We start from the raw sequence: 20,932 nt of genomic DNA, 5'->3' as shown, positions 1-20,932 counted from the left end.
AGTCAGAATTGTGAGATGTAAACTTTTTTGTTTGTTTAAATGTACATCGGCACTGGGTTGCCAAATATTTAAGAAATTGAAGTTTTTAGAGTCTAGGCACCTGTATAAAAACTATAAAGTTTTTTTTTTTCTATTTTTTAAACCACTTTGGATAAAAATGTCTGCTAATTATATGTAAATATTTTATTGAACCTGGAACAAGCCTTAATGTAAATAATAGTCACTAGAATGAAGGACACACTCTTCATCAATGATCTTGTCACTTTATTCTTGAATTGTGCACTTTCACAGGTAACACCACAGGTTTACCATAGCTGGATAAATAAATAAATAAATAAATAAATAAATAAATATATTCGTAATAAAAAATAAAACTGTAACTGAACCTATAATTATAGTAAATATGGAAAAGTATGCTTTCTTCATACATTTTTGAATTTCCTCTAATTATGATGATTTTGCTTATCTTCCAATACCTTCCTCAATGACAGAATAACAGAATAATTCTGACAGAATAACAGAATAAACATGAGGACCAAAACAAGTCTGAAATAAATGAACACTACACTAATAAAAATAAATGTCTGATGAAGATGCATCTTAATAAACCATTTTATACAGAAAGAACGAGAATTTTCTTTATATCAATATTCAAAAGTTTTATCTTTCTTTTCATTAATCCTCTCATATTGTTAGTTTACTGCAATAAACAACAATTCCCAACAAACACTGTGCATAATCCTCACTTGCTGCCTTCCAGCCAAACAACAATAAATAAATAAATAGATAGATATTTAAAAAAGTGATGTAGTACTAGGAACCTCAAAATTTGGATACATCCCATACCTCCTCATATGAAATAACCAAATAATGCATTAAAAATGATTATGACTGGAACGTCTCTCATAATTCTGTGTTTTATGCAGAATGACGCTTATGGAAACTTTTCACAGTGATGAAAAAAAAACATGTAATGCTCACTGCTGGTTACACAAACTAAATTTCAATGTACGCCTGGGTCTCTAACTTAGAGCTTTCCTTGGTTATTTTGGGAATTTTTGAGTAGGTTTGGGAATAAACATCTGATTTTGGTCTGTTTATGGTCAGTAAGATTTTTTTAATGTGAAATTTAAGAAAAGTACTGACCCCAATCTTTTGAATGGCACTGAATATCCAAAATCTGCTCACTGGCAGACTATTTTCATAAAACCTTATGAGACCCTTATGAACTCTAAAACACCAATGAGTGAGCAAACAAAAAAACCTGCTTCAATCTCTCAATCCATCATGTTGGAAAGATCAGGGTATGCATGCTTTTTTTCCCAAAACAGAAAGTATATTGTTTTATATACTTACAGTATATTGTTGCTCATTAATATTTAAATATTTGCACACACTTATACTGTACACACATAATCAACTAGAATCGATGGAGGGGATGGGGAAAGCAGAAGGCTAGGGATGAATGGATGCTAAATGGAGAACTCAAAAAACGTTATTTCCTTTCCCAGCAGCCCAGGTTCCAGTGCCCCAAACCAACGGAGGTCGCTGAGGAACCGGACCTTGTTGGGTAACCGTTCCTGTGAGGGTCATAGGAGCTAACTCACCAATGAGAGTGCCTGCAGTGTTGGGTTGAACCATTTTAGGGTTACCCATGGAAAACCCCATGTTGGACATTGTCAAAGCTGAATGGCTTGCATTCTGGGTTGGAGATGCCATATGTGCAACAGGCATCCCGAAGGCTGTGTTTAGTGAGGACAGGCCACTGGAATAGGATGACATGGAGTTAAAACCAAAATAATTGGGGATTGAAGGCTGTGCAGCAGAACCACTTGCATTGGATATGTTGCCGCCCAAAGGCCTGGTCATGCCTGCGGCTGGCAAAAATCCTGGGAAGGATGACAGTTGAAAGTGCAAACAAAAGGATGATGGGTGATGGGGAGGAGGGAGGAAGGGAGAAGGGAAGTGGATAGCATATAGAAGCAGGGATAAAGAAGGTTGAGATGGGATCTACATCAACTACATAAAGGTTATGTTCCACATGACTATATGAACTCTAGGCTTGAAAAACACTGCGTCACAAACACTCAAAAATAAACAGATACTATACAGATCGTCTCTCTCTCACTCTCTTTCTCAGTTGTTCTTATTGTCAATGTCTCTCTTGTTCTCTCTCAGCCCTCCTTACCCGGGGCGTTTTGGGTGGAGATGGCGTTGAGAGGGGGCTGTTTGGGTTTAGGCTTGACTGACATAAGAGAGTCCAAGTCCACCAATGAAGCACCTTCTCCAAGGAAGGACGCTGGCTTTTTTGTGTCACCTATTGATAGAAAAAAAGGTTAGGTAAAAATCTTATTAACCTTGTTTGTTCAAACAAGAGAAAAGTGATAAAACAAGCCTTGATTTTGGTAGTTTTTGCATCAGCAGACGGACACTGAAGAGAAGAAATGTTTAAATAAAGTAATTATTTTTGCTTTCTTTGGTCACAAAAAGTATTTGCGCAGTTTCATAAAATTAAGGTTGAACCACCGATGTCACATGGACTATTTTATCAATGTCCTTACTACCTTTTTTTGTCTTGAAAGTGTCAGTTGCATTGCTGTCTATGCAGGGTAAGAAAGCTCTCGAATTGTATCAAAAATGTCATAGTTTGTGTTGTAAAGATGAATGAAGGTCTTACAAGTTTGGAACAACACGAGGCTGTGTAATTAATGGCAGAATTGTCATTTCTTGGTGAATTATCCCTTTAGACTAGCTTAAAGTTGACCATGAAAAATAAAATTTGAGACTGCAGAAACAAGAAACCGGTTTCAATAGTACCATTTTTAGAGGAACCACCCCAAGGATCTGATTTGCCTCCATCACCGAAAGGGTCATCAGTTGTCAAAGCATCAGTTGGAGCACCCCAGGGGTCATTTGCAGTAGGGGGTGAAGAAGCTGGGAGTAAGTAAGTAATACAATGATTAGTTAACAAAAGTGAATTTTTTTTTCTGAAAATACATTTATTTTGACATCAGCATATTAAAATACGGTTTCATTCATGCTGTAATCTACATTTACACTACGATTCAAAAGTTTGTGGTTAGTAAGATTTTATGTTTTTGAAAGAAGTCTCTTATGCTCACCAAGGCTGCATTATTATTATTATTTTTTTAATTAAAAATTGTGTATAACTGGAATATTGTGAAATATTTCTAATTCAAAATATCTGTTATTGATTCTAATGTATTTTAAAAAGTAATTCCTAAAATAAAATCCTGTGATGGCAAAGCTTCATTACTCCAGTCATCAGTGTCACATGATCGTTCAGAATTCAGAAATCATTCTAATATGCTGATTTGGTTCCCAAGAATTATATTTTTAAATGTTAAAAGCAGTTGTGCTGCTTAATATTTTTGTGGAAACCAAAATCACTCTAATATGCCGATTTGCTGTTCAAGAAACAATTATTATTATCAATATTTAAAATTGTTAAGCAATTTTTTTCAGTATTCTTTAAAGAATAGAAAGATCCAAACATCAGCATTTATCTGAAATAAAAAGCTTTTGTAACATTATACACTATAACATTTAAAAGCTTGGAGTATAATTTTATTTATTTTTTCTTGGGAAAGAAATTATAGAAAATGAAACTTTTATTTAGAAAGGATGATTTAAATGGATCAATACAGACATTAAAGGTTGTATCAGCGATTTCTAGCCTAAAACATAAAGTGTCAATTTCAGCTGACCTTTCTTCACGATCCGCTCGCTGCCTGCCCCATAAATTGTCTGTGAAAAAACCGCGTCTCTCTGGTCAGCCTAGGGTCCGAGATATGCCAAAAAAACAATCGGCGCTATCAACTATTATGCAGATAAACAAACAGTGTTCCAACCACTCACTGATTGGTTGGAACACTGTTTGTTTATCTGTGGAAAGGTTGGTAGTGCCGATTGTTTTTTTGGCATATCTCGGACCCTAGGCTGACCACAGAGACGCGGTTTTTTCACAGACAATTTATGGGGCAGGCAGCGAGCGGATCGTGAAGAAAGGTCAGCTGAATTTGACACTTTATGTTTCAGGCTAGAAATCGCTGATACAACCTTTAAATTGATGATACAGACTTTTATAATGTTAGAAAATATTTCTGTTTCACATAAATGCTGTTCTTCTGAACTTTCTATTCATCAAAGAACCCTGAAAAAAATTCTACAGCTGTTTTCAACATAATAATAAATGTTTTTTGAGCAGCAAATCAGAATATTAGAATGATTTCTGAAGGATCATGTGGCTGGAGTAATAATTCAGCTTTGAAATCACTACCAGTAAATAAATAAATACTGCTCTTTTGAACTTTCTATTCATCAAAAAGGTCTTACAGTTTCATGTGAAAAAAATAGCTTTGCCATCACAGGAATAAATTCCATTTTAAAACATTAAAATAGAAAAGCGCTATTCGAATAATATTTCGGTTTTTACTGTATTTTTATCAAATAATAGGAGTAAGAAAACTTTCCTTTGACTCACTGGAGTAATAATAACAATAACAATTCAGCTTTGAAATCACAAGAATAAATTACATTTTAAAATATATTCAAATAGAAAATCATTTTAAATAGTAAAAGTATTTCAAAATTGTACTGTTTTTGCTGCAATTTAGATCAAATAAATTCAAGCTTAGTAGGCAGAAGAGACATTAAAATCTTAATGTCTAAAAACTTTTGACTGGTAGCGTATATTTAAAAAAGAAATCTTACTGATCCCAAACTTTTGCATGGTTGTTTAAGTTAGAAGTAACTGTCAGTTGGACACTGGGGTGTGTTGTACCTTCCTGGTTCTTCAATCCAGTCACTCTCTTACCTGCTGTGCCCCAAGGGTCATTATCTGCTTTTGAACCATCACCAAATGGATCAGACGTAGCTGATGACACTTCTAATGGCGCCCCCCAGGGGTCAGAGGTTGCAGGGGCTGAATCCTGTACACTATCTGCAGGTGCCCCCCAAGGATCTGATGTTGCTGCATCAGAGTCTTTCGCTATTTCAGCTGGAGGCCCCCAAGGATCGTTTGTTGGTGGGGCTTTATCCTCTGAAAATCCAGAAGAGTCGCCCCATGGGTCGCTGGCGGCAGGTGGAGAACTTTTCTCTGCATTCGTAGACCCTCCCCAGGGATCACTGGAAGCAGGTGGAGAAACATTGTTGGCATTGGCAGATTCTCCCCATGGATCATTGGATGCATTTGCGGATCCGTTTGTCCCATCAGCAGATCCACCCCAAGGATCATTGGTCGCTGGACTAGATTCCTTCGCCTCATCAGATGGTGCCCCCCATGGGTCGTTGGAAGCAGAGGTGGATTCGTTGGATGCGTCAGATGGGGCTCCCCAGGGGTCTGAGTTGGATGAAGGCGCTGCTGTCGCTGCTTTTTCCCAAAGATCTGGCTCTGTGTCACCCTCCTTTGCCTGAGTCCAGAAATTTCCATTTTATCAGTCTGATAACAGTCAGGTAATGTGATCTAACTCAATAATACTCTAATGACGTTTCTCAGAGTAATTGGTCAGTGTGTCTCACCCGTCTCTCTGCCTCTTTTCTCTCGGCCTCCAGACGCTTCTGCTCCTCCTTCTTCTTGGCCATAGCGGCGGTCAGGTCAGCCACCGATGGGATGTTGTCCAGGGAGGGCAGCCCTGTATATGGCGGGATCTCTGGCTTTTCTTTTTCTGGTCCAGTAGCAGAGGACACTGAGATAGAAAAAAAATGAGAGAGAAATTAAATCATAAGTAAAAAAAGAACAACAAACCATTATCGGACAAATGTTAGCGGTGTGAAATTAAAAATATTTAAAATACATTTCTTTAAAGGAATGTTACAAAATACTACTGTTCTTTTGAACTTTCCATTCATCAAAAAAGTCTTACAGTTTCATGTGAGAAAATAGCTTTGCCATCACAGGAATAAATTCCATTTTAAATCATTAAAATAGAAAAGCGCTATTCTAATAATATTTCATTTTTTACTGTATTTTTATTAAATAATAGAAGTAAAAAAACTTCTTTTGATAAACTTGACTTCTTTTGACATTAATATAATTTGTAAGTTAAAGAGTGTGAATGTGTCTAAAACATAAAAAAAACAAAACACTATATTAGACCTACAGGACAGGTTTCCAAATTAAAATGTTAAAAAAATTACAACAGATGTGGCTGGTTATTATAGTTCATATAACTTGTTTATAGTGAACATGGTGAATACAAGTTATGTGTGCTACTTTCATGGTACTTCTTATGCCCTTTTTGAAGGTTTCCACTTCAGAAGTGGACAGTTTCTAACTTTCTTTCCACTTCTGTTATATAGAATAGCCTTATCACTATCTCTTTAACTATAATTTTATAATTTAAATTATGCATATATACACCCAGGATGGTTTAAGAGTTTAAGTGATTTTCATTTATGTGTAAGCCATCCCTTTAAAGGGTTAGTTCACCCAAAAATGAAAATTCTGCCATTTATCAGGGCTTTACAGTGTGACCATTTCACTCGTATTTGCGACTGAAAACTACTGCGTGCAACTATGAAAAAATATTTAGGAGTACCATGTGCGACTGACCCGATCAGCATATTTGTGTTTGCGCTGAGGGGAGCTTCAAAGGTTTCTACATGTTTTTGCAACGCTGAGTAATGTATCACAGACATATCTCACAAATCCTTTCATAAAACAAAGTGTATAGAGAGTGTAAATAAGAAATTCATTGTGCAGTGTAGAGAGCTTTGTTCATTATAATGGAACTTTTTGAGATCGCGATTAGATGAGTGACAGCTTTTATTAATTTATAAGGGAGTTTGTAAACAAGATATAGATTTAATACAACAGTTAAATGAACACAATGCTATTATTAAGTGACTTACATTGTCTGACTATAACGCTATTGAGTGATTATTGACAGAATTTTCTTTTTTGGGTGAACTAACACTTTAAGTTGTAAACCAAGCTCCATGCATGATGTCTGTTTTGCTTCCTGGTTTGTGAGTCTTACCATTAGGAGCCTTTGTCAGCTTGTCTTTTGTCTTCATAGCAAAATCTCTCTCCTCTTTCCGCTTTTCCTCATCCTCAATCAGCACCAACACTATCTTAGCCTTTTCTCTCACATTCACCCCCTATAAAGTGTAAATACATCAAGCTTTCAGACCTTTATCCTCTAATATTAATGTAATGAGAGTAGAAGAATCTAATATTTTGTAGTACCTGGTCCTTTCCATCCTTGTCTGTGAAGCGGTATTCTGTTAGAGCTTTGATAATGTGAAGATTCTCCACACTCTGTGGAGGGATGCGGTCAGAGCCCGTTTTCAACAGATATTCAAGAAGAGTTAAAGCCTGTGGAAGACGAAAAGAGAACATATGATCTGTCAGGTGTTTTGACAATCCTTAAAGGAGAAGTTCACATGAAGTAAACAAAAAATGTATAGATAATTTACTCTCCACCTTGTCATCCAAGATGTTCATGTCTTTCTTTCTTCAGTCACAAAGAAATCATGTTTTTTGAGGAAAACATTTCAAGAATGTTCTCCATATAGTGGACTTCTATGGTGCCAGAGAGTTTGAACTTCCAAAATGCAGTTTAAATGTAGCTTCAAAACGCTCTAAACCAGGGGTCTTTTTTGGGAGTTTTTCGACATACCCTAACTGTCTTGAACCGGAAAGCACAAAGTTCACACAGGGCTAGACAAGACAAGTATTTGAGGTTAAAAAGTATATAAATTGTCAGTTTTTTTTTCAGAAAATAACCAATCGTTTCGCTAGATAAGACCCTTCTTCCTTGGCTGGGATAGTTTAGAGCAGGGGTCACCAAACTCTGTCCTGGAGGGCCGGTGTCCTACAGATTTTAGCTCCAACCCTAATAAACACACCTGAACCAGCTAATTAATGTCTTACTAGGCATACTAGAAACTTCCAGGCAGGTATTTTGAGGCAAGTTAGAGCTAAACTCTGCAGGACACCGGCCCTCCAGGACCGAGTTTGGTGACCCCTGCTCTAAACGATCCCAGCCAAGGAAGAAGGGTCTTATTTAGCGAAACGATTGGCTATTTTCTGAAAAAAACTTACAATTTATATACTTTTTAACCTCAAATGCTCGTCTTGTCTAGCCCTGTGTGAACTTTGTGCTTTCCAGTTCAAGACAGTTAGGGTATTTCAAAAAACTCCCATCTCATTTTTTCCTCCAACTTCAAAATCGTCTTACATCGCTGCAGAAGTACCAACCCAGTGTTTACAAAGTGAACGTGCAAAGAAGATCAAGCACCCTTTACCAAAAAAGGTAAAACAGCACTGTAAGACTATTTTGAAGTTATTTTTAGAAAATAACTGATTATTTCGCTAGATAAGAGTCTTCTTCTTCGGCTGGGATCGCCCTTTGAAGCTGCATTTAAACTGCATTTTGGAAGTTCAAACTCACGGGCACCATAGAAGTCCACTACATGGAGAAATATTAATAATAATGAATATTAAAAGGTGTTACTAGGGTGTTTTGGGGCATATAATTCAATGTGATGATTCACTAGCAAACATGACTAAATATAAAGTGTAACTCAATCTCTCTTTCTCTCAATAATACAACAAAAGCCATAAGTAAACAACAGAGGAAGAAACATCATGGCAGTGAAGCTGAAAGGAACACCCTGCCTGCACAAAATCAAACATTGCAGCAGCAGCAGCAACAACAGTCCTGCTGACAGGAAAAGGCCAGCCACTGATCAGGTAACATGATCAGCTGCGTAATAGAGTCTCAAAAACGATCTCTTGCTATAAATATTCAATCAGTCTGAGCAGACAGGCAAGCAAATAATTTGGTTCCGTAAACCTGGAGACTGTTCTCTTCAGCTCTCTCCTTTATTCACCTTGTACACGTGCCTCCAATTCTTGTCATCGTTGAGGCGCTTCCAGAGCATGGCCAAAATCTCATTACAGGCCACCACATTGTAGGTTAAGTCAGAGATGTCAGCCATCTGGGAGCTTGATGGCCCCCAGGGGTCATTAGAAGTCGCTTCACGAACCTACACAACATATACAACATGTAAAAGCTCATTATATATATTCTTTACATAATTCATATAAACGTTCACTATGTATATACACACTCTTTATTTCATTGGCAAGAGTGATTAAATGTACAAAATTTAATATGCAAAGAAAACATGCTGAGGTCCACAATGTGGCATACAACTGTAAGAAATGTTTATCGTTCCATGATGCACACAGTTCTAGCCTAATAGGCAGTATAGGACTGAAAAAAATCTGATAAATGTATGTGACAAAAGTTTTGTAGTTTCACCTTGAAACTTGAATGGGGTTGACTTAAGAGTGATGATATAAGACTCAGAATACGCTGTGCGATAAACAGGAAAGTAAAACTCACCTTGACCTCTGCCTCAGAGAAGTTCTGAACAAGATTTTTCAGTTGTCGTCGCAGCATTGAGTGAGTCATGATGGCGGTTTTGTCCTAGACCTTTTTGAGAAAGCCATTTTTGTTAAACTTAAATGCACTTAAATGTAAAACTGGTGTAAAATGCACATTATGTAATACAACAAATATGATTTTCAAAAACTGCTGCTTTTATATCACATATCATAATCATTTTTGGATAACTTTGATCATTTGAAAACAGCTTTTAAAATCAGGCACTATTGTTTCTGCTATTAGTCAATTTATAATAGAAGGTATATGTCAGAGCAGTCTTATTTCTGGATAGTATAGTATGTAGATTTTCTGTTTTCTATTTAATTTTAGTTACATGGTATGCTTTTGTCATTTGTATTATCGTTTTTAATATAATATTTTATTTCAGTTTAAATTTAGTTATTTTAGTCCATCAAGTTAAACTGAACAAAATTGAGAAATCATGCAACTAGATGACATAAAATATATATTTTTTCTCAATATTTGATTTCAGCCATATTTTTTGTCAAGTATTTTTTAGTTTTAGTTGTAGTTAACTATAATAACCCTGATCAAAGCTCATAGTATACACTACCAGTCAAAAATTTTTAAACAGCAAGATTTTAAATGTCTTTAAAGAAGTATCTTCTGCTCAACAAACCTGCATTTATTTAATTCAAAGTACAGCAAAAACTGTAATATTTTGAAATATTTTTACTATTTAAAATAACTGTTTTCTATTTGAATTTACTTTCAAATGTAATTTATTCCTGCGATTTCAAAGCTGAATTATTAACATTCCATCAGAAATCATTCCAATATGCTGATTTGCTTCTCAAGAAACATTTTATTATTATTATTATTATTATTATTATTATTATTATTATTATGTTGAAAACAGTGGAGTGGATTTTTTTTGTTTCTTTGATGAATAGAAAGTTCAGAAGAACATTTGATCAATGTAAAGCATCCTTTCAAAATAAAAGTATTAATTTCTATAATTAAAAAAATAAAATAAAAAATATATACTGATTCTAAGCTTTTGAATGGTATAGTGTATAATGTTTGAAAAGCTTTTTATTTCAGAGAAATGCTGATTATTGGATCTTTCTATCAAAGAATCCTGAAAAAAAACTCTTTTTAAATATTAATGATAATAATAATAATAATAATAATAATAATATTTAATAATAATAATAATAATAATTGTTTCTTGAAAAGCAAATTAGCACATTAGAATGATTTCTGAAGGATCATGTGAAACTGAAGACCGGAGTAATAATGCTAGAAAATTCAGCTTTGATCACAAGAATAAATCGCATTTTCAAAATATGTTCAAATAGAAAAACGTTTCACAATATTACTGCTTTTGCTGTATTTTAGATCAAACAAATGCAGGCTTGGTGAGCAGAAGAGACTTTTAAAAAAAAAAACATTACAAATCTTACTGTCCAAACATTTTTGACTGGTAATGTACACCTGCTATTATGAATAGGTTTTTAACAAAACACACAAGCAAACAAAATGAAAAAGACATGTAATGTAATTTATTTATTTTGCTCCACTAACCTGATAAATAAAGTATGTAGGAATGGCTGTTGACTGAATTTCTCCAATCGTTGACAGGCACTTCAGTCCATGAGCTTTTCCCTATAGTGGATTTAGAAATACGAGGACATACTCTGTAATAAGTGGCTGTATTGAAGAAAGAGTTTACCTCAAAATTGTCAATGTTTGTAGAAAACACACACACACACACACACACACACACACACACACACACACACACACACACACACACACACACATATACATATATCAGCATTTTGTAACAGCAACATCAAACAGCATCATCCTACCATCAAAATAACGCTTATTTTTAATGCTATTTTCAGCAGCAAGTCCAGCCTGCACTATGAATATTTGCCAAATGCTATGTGATCCAAATGTTGATTGATTTATTTAGCAGCAGAGCAGATAGACATCTTATCAATGCTGCAGACAACAAACACCTCTCAGGTAATGTGTGCTTCAAAGCATCATTTGGTGACAATCTCTATAACAGACATGAAATTACAGCGCTAATGCATCATAAAGGTCTGATCGTGCCCTGACTGTAATCTGACACCTGCAAAAGCTGATTTTGGTTGGGTGAATGAAGAGCCATCGCCTTAAAAACAGGAGGATAATAATGCATGAACATACACTGCGCCTTAGCTAAATGTTTAACGTTACATAGAACATCGCTCCTTCTCAGCTCGAGGATAACATTTCTGACTAACGGATACCAATATACATATGTATGTTTTAATATACTAACCTTTTAGGAGAGTGAACGGGAGAGAAGATGAGAAGCTTTTCCAGAGCCTAGCGGAAATTTCCGCTTCCGTTTACGGCTACCTGTCCAAGCCTCCTACTGAATATTAATGAGATGGGAGTGGCGGTTTGCAATGGTATAAACCAGAGCCATAGAGAAACAGAGTTGCTACACTCCCATAGGCTTCCATAGGAACTGAGGAATGCGAAAGTAAAGCGTGTCATGGAGCGACCAATAGTTCCAAACAACCAATAGCTCTTCCATAGAAGCCCATTCATTTCAGCGTTTCTCAAGCACTGTCGCCGGTAAATTGAAGAAATTACTACATTTTTTTACATTTTAAAGCATCAGTTGACCTGGCCAGTGTGGTATTTTATGAAGCGTGTTATATAATGTTTATCGTTAAAAATAAACATTTATAGCTACTGTAATTGCAGTTAGATACTGTGAGAAACACCGTAATAGCGACCATAACCAGATACTAATTGTCATATTTTTACGTTTTTAGTCTTTCTGTAATCTTTCTTTCACTGTAGGAGGTTGAATGAGTTTCAGTAAAGACTGCATTCAAGAAATACGATAAAAATGTATGCTGAATGCAATTCGTTGCCTTGTGTTTTTTTTAAACACTATTTTCATCTTTTCTATTATGTTACATGCCATGTTTGCTTGCCTTTTATAATATTCAGTTATGTTGTTTATTTGAATATCATAAAATAACATGAGTAAATTACTTTTTTCTTATTTAACATTAAATCTTTAAATCGAAACATATAAAAAAGAGAGTGTTTGATCATGTCCAAATACACATTCAAATGTATTTTACCTTAAATATCACACTAACTGTAATATAAATACTATATTAGAAAATGTTATCTTTTAAATGGTCAGGATCAATATTGCACATATTATTTAGTACAAAAACAAAAACTCCTCGAAATATTAACTAAATAGAACTGAACTATATATTACAATTATTTAATTGAATAAAAGTTACACTTGTTGGCGTTTGGTCACATTTGACTGTCAAAGTGCATGAGAACATATTAATTATGTCTCTTTATCACTCGCCAGAATAAAATGCGACTGTGAACCGTATTCAGAGAAGTTATCAATACACAATCAATGTACATTATGTGTCAATAATTACTCGAAATTGCTGCAAATATAGTAAAACGGCTGTCTATCCTACTTAAACCCATTCAAACACATTGACAGCGTGGAGTTGTTTGGAACTATTGAGAGCTCCATGAACCACGTGACCGCGCGGCGGCGAGATCAAAGCGTGTCGCAACTCTCTTTCTCTATGGCTCTGGTGTAAACGCACTAATCCGCTGGTTAGTGAATATTTATGAGTGGGCGTGGTTTTGTGGTTTACATTGAAACCCGTATGGGTAAACAAACCCGCAGGATTTTGTTTTTTTGTATGAAAGCCTTTAGACAATAAATAATAGGGGAAACAAACAAACAATTTATGAATTATGAATTTGAAGTGTTGGTCAAATCTGCCAATTGGTCTATTGAATACCAAAGGGACGCGAACAGGCGATGACAAATCCGCTAATCGCAACATCATGGTTGCTAATGCACTGATCACTGTTTCCACAAAAACGAGTCGATCCATACATCCTCAGATCTGATGACGCTTGACGCGTGATTCTCAAGCTCGTTCCTGAAGCATCGCTGACGTCACTGACGCTCCAGTGCCTGTAGAAGCGGCTGGCCCGCAATAACAAATTGGATGAAGACAGAAATATTGCTCACATCCACTGAAATCAGTTCAAGATGGCGTCCGAGGGGGAATACGAGTCGATTCTGTGCGTGAAACCAGATGTCAATGTTTACCGCATCCCGCCGCGGGCGTCGAATCGCGGATACAGGTGAATTAAAGGATGTGCGGGCCTGAGCCTATAGCTGCTGTCTGTTCTGTAAATAATGCTGGCATACCATTTTGTCTTGACTGTATCAGCACCACACTGTTATTATGAACATTTGATAATGAATAATGCATTTATCGTAATTTAGTATTATGATGCGCATTGTTATGCCGCAGAGACAGTGCTTTGTCAGTGGTTTACCATACAGGTCTGCTGCTAGAAGGAAAAACAGATGATTCAGATGATTGCTGTGTTTGACTACGAGCTCACGACTGAACCTTAGTAGGAAGTGGTCTAAATAAAATATAAAAATTGTATTGTATTATATGGTTATACATAATATGTCATTGTGTTCATGTGTTGATGTGAGTTGTGTTTTAGGGTCGTATATGTGGTCCAGTTTATGTAGAGCATATTAGTCCTAAAAGCTCTTGCCCACAGAGAATGTGATACTTCACTGGCACACATTTTAGAGGCGAAATCCCAGTTGTATTCCTTCATGAGGAGCTTGAAGGCTTGTAATAATAGTTATGAAAATTGAAATCATACTGCTGGGTTTGCCATAAACTGTGGAAAGAGGTTAAATGTCTTCTGTTCCCATTGTCTTCTAACTGTGGGAACAGAAGCCATTTAACCCCTTTCCAGTTTTGACATTTTAATTAAAAAGTAGAAATTCTGAATAATAATAATAAAAAGCCTGGATGAATTTTTCACAATATAATTAATAACATGCATTTAGAAAACCGGTAGATTGAATATTATATAGAGGGTTTGCGGCTGCGGCATGCTTTGGTCAGTTACCCGGATGCACGGCCATATTTGCTGTACTTGGATGTAAATAACAGCATGGATTGGATGGTTAATGTAATACTGAATACTTTTTTCTGCTAATATCTGCTGTCTAAACCATGGAAAAAATGCGTGGAAGCTGCTAAATCATATAGAGAAGAGCTTCGTAAGCAGGAAAGGGTGTAAGATTTTAACAAACTAAAGTTAATAGATGGTACAGATACGTACAAGAAGTATTTCTTAAGATATTAGCCTAATATTTCACATACCTGACCAGAAATGATAAGTACAAACATAAATGTTATCAAGATTCTTGCCCTGGAAATCCTGGTTCAGTTTGGCCAACCACAAACTCCTTTTGTTCCTATAGTACTTCAAATGTTTTTCCTGGTCTGACTGATTAGTGCAGCCAAAAACATGATAATAATTTGACCATTTTCAGCAGTGGTAATCAGCAAAATATGTAAGTTTCATTCAATGGCATTGTTTACGTTCAGTGCCGCCAATATGGCCGATTGATGATGCATCTTGAAAACACTCTATAGGGTGGATATTTTCATAGATCTAAAGTGACATTTCTGCTGTGATAATGGCAGGGCGGCTGACTGGAAGCTAGACACTCCTGACTGGACAGGCCGTATGCGCATAACCGCAAAGGGGAATGTGGCTTTTATCAAATTGGAGGACAAAGTCTCAGGTTAGAAAAAAAATGACCTGAATGTTTGATTGGATGACTCTTTGTGCAGAGACATCTGTGCAGCAAAAGCTCCTATTTGTCCTTTTCTTAATTTTCCTCAGGTGAGCTGTTTGCTCAAGCACCGATAAATGAATACCCTGGCATTGCATTGGAGACAGTCAGCGATTCCAGTCGCTATTTTGTTCTCCGGATACAGGATGACAATGGTTAGTGTATTATCTTTATACTCACCTTATTTTACATACAGTCATAATGGAATGTCTTGCAAATAAGTTATATTTCACTTCTATGTTACAGTTTAGACATGCATTATCCTTGCTGCCTGTATTTTAGGTCGGAGTGCATTCATTGGCGTCGGGTTTGGAGACAGAGGTGATGCTTTTGACTTCAATGTCGCCCTGCAGGATCATTTCAAGTGAGTTTCCATCAAAATTCATGTGGATGTTAATGACTGGAAATGCTTTTGTGTTTGTTTGGGGCATAATAAGCCATGTTAGTACGCACACTCTTTAAAAAATGTTCCAAATGGGTGTTTTTGCAATGATGCCATAGAAGAACCATTTTTCGTCCTCTGAAGTGAACAGTTCTTACAGTGCCTTGCGAAATTATTCATATTGGATATTGGATTATTGGATGGACATTTTCTAGAGTCCTAGTTGTTCCAATCGTCTTTATTATGGATAATGCTTCTGTGAACCTTCAATGCAGCAGATATTTTTCTGAACTCTTCCCTAGATCATTACCTTAACGCAAGTCTGTCACTGAGCTCTACAGGCAGTTATCTTGACCTCAGGACTTGGTTTTTGCTCTGATTTTGCATTTTCAGCTGTTAGACCTTTTCTGAGAGGTTTGTGCCTTTCTAAATCATACTCATTCAAATTAATTTGCCACAGTTTAACTCCACTCGAAGTGTAGTAACATCTAGAAGCAATATGAATGCTCCTAGCTAAATTACGAGTGTCCCAGAAAAGGGTATGAATACTTATGCAACGGGATCTTTTCAGTTTTTTTATTTTTAATAAATTTGCACAAATGTTAAAAACCTATTTTTTGCTTTGCCATTATGGAGTGTACATTGATGTGGGAAAAAAAGTAATTTAAAGTAGTTTAACATAAGGCAGCAACATAACAAAATGTGAAAAAAATGAAGGGGTATGAATAATTTCGCAAGGCACTGTAAATAACCATTTTTTTGTGTGTGTGTGAAGAACATTTAAAAAATCTCAAGAACATTTCCACTATCCACCTTTTTCTTTAATGTGAAAGTAAGCCTATGGATGAGACTACCTGTACGTTAGCCACTATAGGGAAATAACGTTAAACTTGTTTGCATTAAAACCAGTGTGCTCATAATTAAGATGCTACATTAAAATAACATAGTAAGACTCACCAATATGCAATATCAAGCATCAAAACTAGCTGTTTTGTATAGCTAAAAATAACTGGACACAGATGAGACAGGAAGCCGGACCCATAAAATGTACAAATGGCTGCGCCCACTCGTATGGCAATTTTCCTTTATTTACCATTTGTGGAATGGAAAGTTTAAATACATGTTAAAGGTTCTTCGTGGAACCTTCAGTGCTAGTAATAAACGTGTATTGCTTTTGATTATTTTTTTCCTTAATCTTTCCTTCTCTCTTTCTGTAAGGTGGGTGAAACAGGAGATTGAAATCAAAAGTTCTCAGGCTGCAGACTCAGGTCCCAAACTGGATCTAGGCTTCAAAGAGGGGCAGACCATTACACTGAATATTGGGGTAAAACAAAACTAAAGTGCAAAACAGCTAAAAAAACCATTATGGCCTTATAGTCTAAAAAAAATTATGGCCTTACAGTCTTGCATAATTACATGCCCTCATATCAAAAGTAAACAGGAGTTTGTGTTAGATTAGTGAAATGTTTCTTTGTATTTAGCAAGGTAAAAAGAGGGACAAGCCCCGCCCTCAGAGCTCAGGAGGCTTGGGACTCCTCCCTCCACCTCCAGGAGGAAAGATAGCCCCTCCTCCTTCATCTAATCACAACACAGTACAGCCATCAGGAGGAGCACAGACAGGTACAGGTCATTTGACCTCATTACTGCTTAAAAAGGTTCATGACATTGTTTTTTTTTTAAATTATTTTAATGTGTTCCTGGAGGTTTGCTTAGAATAATAATAAAGTTTGCACAAAAAAACAAATAAATATGTGAAAAAATGATTATTTTTAACCCTTTTTTATAGGGTGTGTCCATTAAGGCTTCTCAGTAATCGGCCACTGTTATGATTGGCTAATGTCAATGTGAAAGAAAAAAAACAGTATCAACACTCTCTCAGTATTGAATGAGTGTTTTGACAACATGATTAAAAAAACACAAAAAAAAAAGCGGTCATTTTCAGACAAAGACCAGAAAAATAATTTACTTACAGTTTGTGATGCAGCTGCAGTCAGATCTAGTACCGCTTTATCTTTCAACAAATGTTTTTTTTTTGTGAACTCTCTATGCCTCGATTACAAAACAACATGCTTTCGAAGTCCGAACAATCCTCTGACACGATGCGGGATGGCATTAAAAATAAACTATTCACTTGTTCCTTACGGTGGGATCCTTCTGATATCTGTACAAAGATGCGAACAAGCTTTTTCAACCAAACACGTCAAAGCGAACGTTCTTGCACTCCATTTGTCCTGACGACAGACTCAAGCACGGGGACTGTGTCAGAAAGCGAACACGCATCTGTATCCAGTGTGGACAAGATAGCGGCAGTGATTGTAATTTCTGTTTGCTTTTGAGGTGACGCAACACTCGCATTTAACGTGTCAGCCTATGGTGAGAAGATGACTAATCGTCAATGTGTTGCTCTGGAGGCGGTGTCTATGCAAATGACTGCACCCGGGTGACCTCAGATCCAAACAAGCCATTTTTGGAGCTTGATTAAATAAATGCTTTGTTTATAATGAGGAGGACATTTGAAACTTGCAGGATGTTTAGTGGTACAAAGATTTCATATGTCATGACCCCTTTAAATGTAAACTAAATAAAGCATCATCTGTTCTTTGCCATGGATTAGTATATAAATGAAATATATGAATTCTGTAAATGTACACTCTTATAAATAAAGGTGCTTCATGATGCCATAGAAGAACCTTTTTTGTCTATAAACATCTGAAGAACCTTTCTGTTTCACAAAAGGTTCTTTGTGGCAAAAGAAGGTTCTTCAGATTATAAAAAGGTAAGAAAGAGATGGTTCTTTAAAGAACCTTTGACTGAATGGTTCTTTGTGGAACCAAAAATGGTTCTTCTATGGCATCGCTGTGAAGAACCTTTTGAAGCACCTTTGTTTTTAAGGTTTGTAGATTAGTTTGTTTCTTCATCTGAACAGATATGGAGAACCCTCTGCAGTGAATGAGTGCCACCAGTGAACTGTAGTCCATCAGTTAACATCTGATTAAGTGAAAAGAAAAAGTTTTTAACTTCTGTAAAATAAAATGTGACTTGTCTATCCTTAATGTTGCTTTCTCTAATGATAAAGCAGTCATTAAGAGAAAAATGTGCAGCTTTTGATGTGTGAGGACAACAGGGGATGGACTTTTAATTGCTAAATTTTCTCCAAATCTGTTTTTAATAAAGTAATGAGCTCATCTTGGATGTCCTGAGGGTGACATATTTAGCCAATTAAAATATTTGGTTGAACTAATCCTTTAATATGTCAGCCTACTTGCATATTATTATACTATATGCATTACTATATGTCTTGACCTCACATTCTTTTTCTACTTTTAGGATGTTTATTAGAACTGGACAGCAGTAACTCTAACACAGTGGTTCAGTCCAACCCCAGCTCTGAACTATGGGGTGACTTCTCTAGCTCTGCAAGGTAACATGATTTGTGACCTTGATTCTTGACCATTGAATATGTTCTTGTACTATAACTGATCACTTAATATTTTCATAAAACTGGTCTTGTATAGTTGTGTAAAAGATGGTATTAGAATCATGTATTTTTTAATGTCTTTTTTCCTTTTAGCTCTGTTCCTCCTCCAGCACCACGCCAAGAACCCTCTTCTGGGAACTGGGTCCAGTTCTGAATAAGTTTTATCCTCCTTTGTTCCATTATTGTTCCCATTCCTCCATCAAAACTACTGCAATTAAAAGATACTGCATACTTGTATGGAAAATTAGAAACAAGCTGTATGTAAAGCTGCTAATCTTAGCAGAGCACAGAGGCGAGAAATAGGCTATTAGGAATTCTGTTACTCATATGAAACAAATCAACCAAACGAAATTATGAAAAAGATTGTATAAAAGAGAGAGGAACATCCCAGGGGTGTTATATGTAAAACTTTATGGTACTGTTTTGAAGATTGTTTCGGTATCTTTACATTTATCCATAAGGTGTTAGTTGTGTCCATTATGTTGTCATGACCTGTATGTGTTTGTCTTTGGAGGAGTGAACATACGTGTGTTTGAGTGTTTAAAAAAAGGCAAAGATTTTGATTGAAAGTGGAGAGGCCTGGATATGTTAAGAGCTGAACACCTTGTATATCATAAGAATATATCAAATCTGTACAGTATAAATATACAAAAATATTGAAGGCCACCATGTAGAAAAATTATGTCCCTCAAATAAAGGGATTGTCTAGATATTCATTACATATCCATATTGTCATTTACTTGACTTACAGATAGTCATTTACGTGTTAAACAAAAATAAAATATACAGAAGAACTAAATCACTTGTTGCTTCATTGATTGTTTTAAATAAAATAATCTCTATGGAATATGATTCTCAAAAATATTAGCATTTGCTCTTACAGTCTTTGAAAAATAATTTAAGTGCGGTAAATCAAATGCTGTCATATTACTGTTATGGAGGACCAAAGTTATTTACATTAGGATTTGAAATATCAAATGTATGAGTTATCTTTTGATCTAATTGATATCAAACCCGTTTGACTCCAAATACACCAGGTATGTTCGCTGCTTTGTTAACCTTACAAAAAGGTTATCGTCAAAATGCCCCTTCTGAAAAAAAAAAACCCCAGCTAAAACCAGCCTTGGCTGGTCTTAGCTGGTTTAGGCTGGAAGTAGCTGGTTTTAGCTGGTCTCCCAGCCTGGCCAAGAGGTCCTTGCTGCAGGCTGCAGCGCGATGACGTAGATGGAACAGGTCCAATATGCACTGGACGTTTTTTTTTTTTTTGCCAAGGTACAAAGCACAAAAGTACAAAAATGTCAGCATTATACATGTATATAATACAATTAAAAAAATAAAATAAATAGAAAACAAAACCTTTAACAATATAAATTAAAAAGATTAAACAAATTGACAGTTTAAGATTGGATAATAGTTTGGATACTGTTGAACCTCTTTTTTAAAAATAATAAATAAAGGATTTTGTTGAGTGAATTTGCAGCGGTGAATATGAAATTTTGCAAGTAGTAATAGTAGGTTAATGATAAAATATTCGTTAATTTGAACTTTTTGATAATGAATGTTGTTAGGCGCGTGCGCGGTGGTTTGTTTTGCCGACGTCTTAATCACATGCGCAGTAGCGAACTCTGAAGAATGCGCTGGTTTAGAGGTACAATATTGTATTGTGATGATATTCTAACCTGTGTACTAATAGTGATGAATATTAATTTACACAAATGTGATGCTTAAGTTGTGATGTGATGCTCTCTACACATGCAAAATGTTAACATTTTAAAGTTTTAATTTAAATTGCATAACTTTAAAGCTTTTTAATTTAAATTTAATGGATTAAAAGCATAATATCTTTGTCAAGTATTATTTTCAGTGAGTGTACATACAACATTAAAATGAAGCCATTTTAATCAGGTCATATTTATTGTTGAGTGGAAGCAAAAATTGTATGT

General features: G+C 35.7%; 2 protein-coding genes across 3 annotated transcripts; one reads left to right on the top strand and one right to left on the bottom strand.

Annotated features, from left to right (window-relative positions):
• Positions 1–243: 243 nt before the first annotated feature.
• epn1b (epsin 1b) lies at positions 244–11,808 on the bottom strand. Of its 2 annotated transcripts, XM_073821909.1 has the most exons (11): positions 11,719–11,808; positions 10,968–11,048; positions 9,378–9,467; positions 8,860–9,015; positions 7,211–7,339; positions 7,002–7,122; positions 5,542–5,708; positions 4,838–5,432; positions 2,818–2,934; positions 2,189–2,317; positions 244–1,889 (listed from the first exon to the last, which is right to left on the bottom strand). In XM_073821909.1, the coding sequence occupies exons 3-11, from the start codon at positions 9,444–9,446 to the stop codon at positions 1,486–1,488; spliced, it is 1,887 nt and encodes a 628-aa protein (XP_073678010.1). In that variant the 5' UTR covers positions 9,447–9,467; positions 10,968–11,048; positions 11,719–11,808; the 3' UTR covers positions 244–1,485. The 2 variants fall into 2 exon arrangements, with proteins under 2 accessions (XP_073678010.1, XP_073678011.1); XM_073821910.1 differs by having other exon boundaries at positions 1,749–2,317.
• A 1,573-nt stretch (positions 11,809–13,381) lies between these two features.
• necap1 (NECAP endocytosis associated 1) lies at positions 13,382–19,788 on the top strand. Its single transcript, XM_073822077.1, has 8 exons — positions 13,382–13,595; positions 14,978–15,078; positions 15,180–15,284; positions 15,412–15,493; positions 16,730–16,835; positions 16,993–17,131; positions 18,839–18,932; positions 19,083–19,788. Exons 1-8 carry the CDS (start codon positions 13,501–13,503, stop codon positions 19,141–19,143), a joined length of 783 nt encoding a protein of 260 aa, XP_073678178.1. The 5' UTR covers positions 13,382–13,500; the 3' UTR covers positions 19,144–19,788.
• The last annotated feature ends 1,144 nt before the right edge of the window (positions 19,789–20,932 follow it).

The sequence above is a fragment of the Garra rufa genome, chromosome 17, assembly GCF_049309525.1.
Source record: "Garra rufa chromosome 17, GarRuf1.0, whole genome shotgun sequence".
Classification (NCBI taxonomy): Eukaryota; Metazoa; Chordata; class Actinopteri; order Cypriniformes; family Cyprinidae; genus Garra; species Garra rufa.
The sequence above is the reverse complement of the archived record's forward strand: the minus strand, read 5'-3'. Positions and strand labels throughout refer to the sequence as shown.

Bases quoted from the DNA above. Each gene is read 5' to 3' on its own strand.
- necap1 (XM_073822077.1), top strand. From the start codon at position 13,501: ATGGCGTCCGAGGGGGAATACGAGTCGATTCTGTGCGTGAAACCAGAT. The intron at 13,596-14,977 runs GTGAATTAAAGG...TGATAATGGCAG, and splicing joins GCGTCGAATCGCGGATACAG to GGCGGCTGACTGGAAGCTAG. The intron at 17,132-18,838 runs GTACAGGTCATT...TTCTACTTTTAG, and splicing joins ATCAGGAGGAGCACAGACAG to GATGTTTATTAGAACTGGAC.
- epn1b (XM_073821909.1), bottom strand. From the start codon at position 9,446: ATGACTCACTCAATGCTGCGACGACAACTGAAAAATCTTGTTCAGAAC. The intron at 7,123-7,210 runs GTACTACAAAAT...TACACTTTATAG, and splicing joins ACAAGGATGGAAAGGACCAG to GGGGTGAATGTGAGAGAAAA. The intron at 1,890-2,188 runs GTAAGGAGGGCT...CATCCTTCCCAG, and splicing joins CTCCACCCAAAACGCCCCGG to GATTTTTGCCAGCCGCAGGC.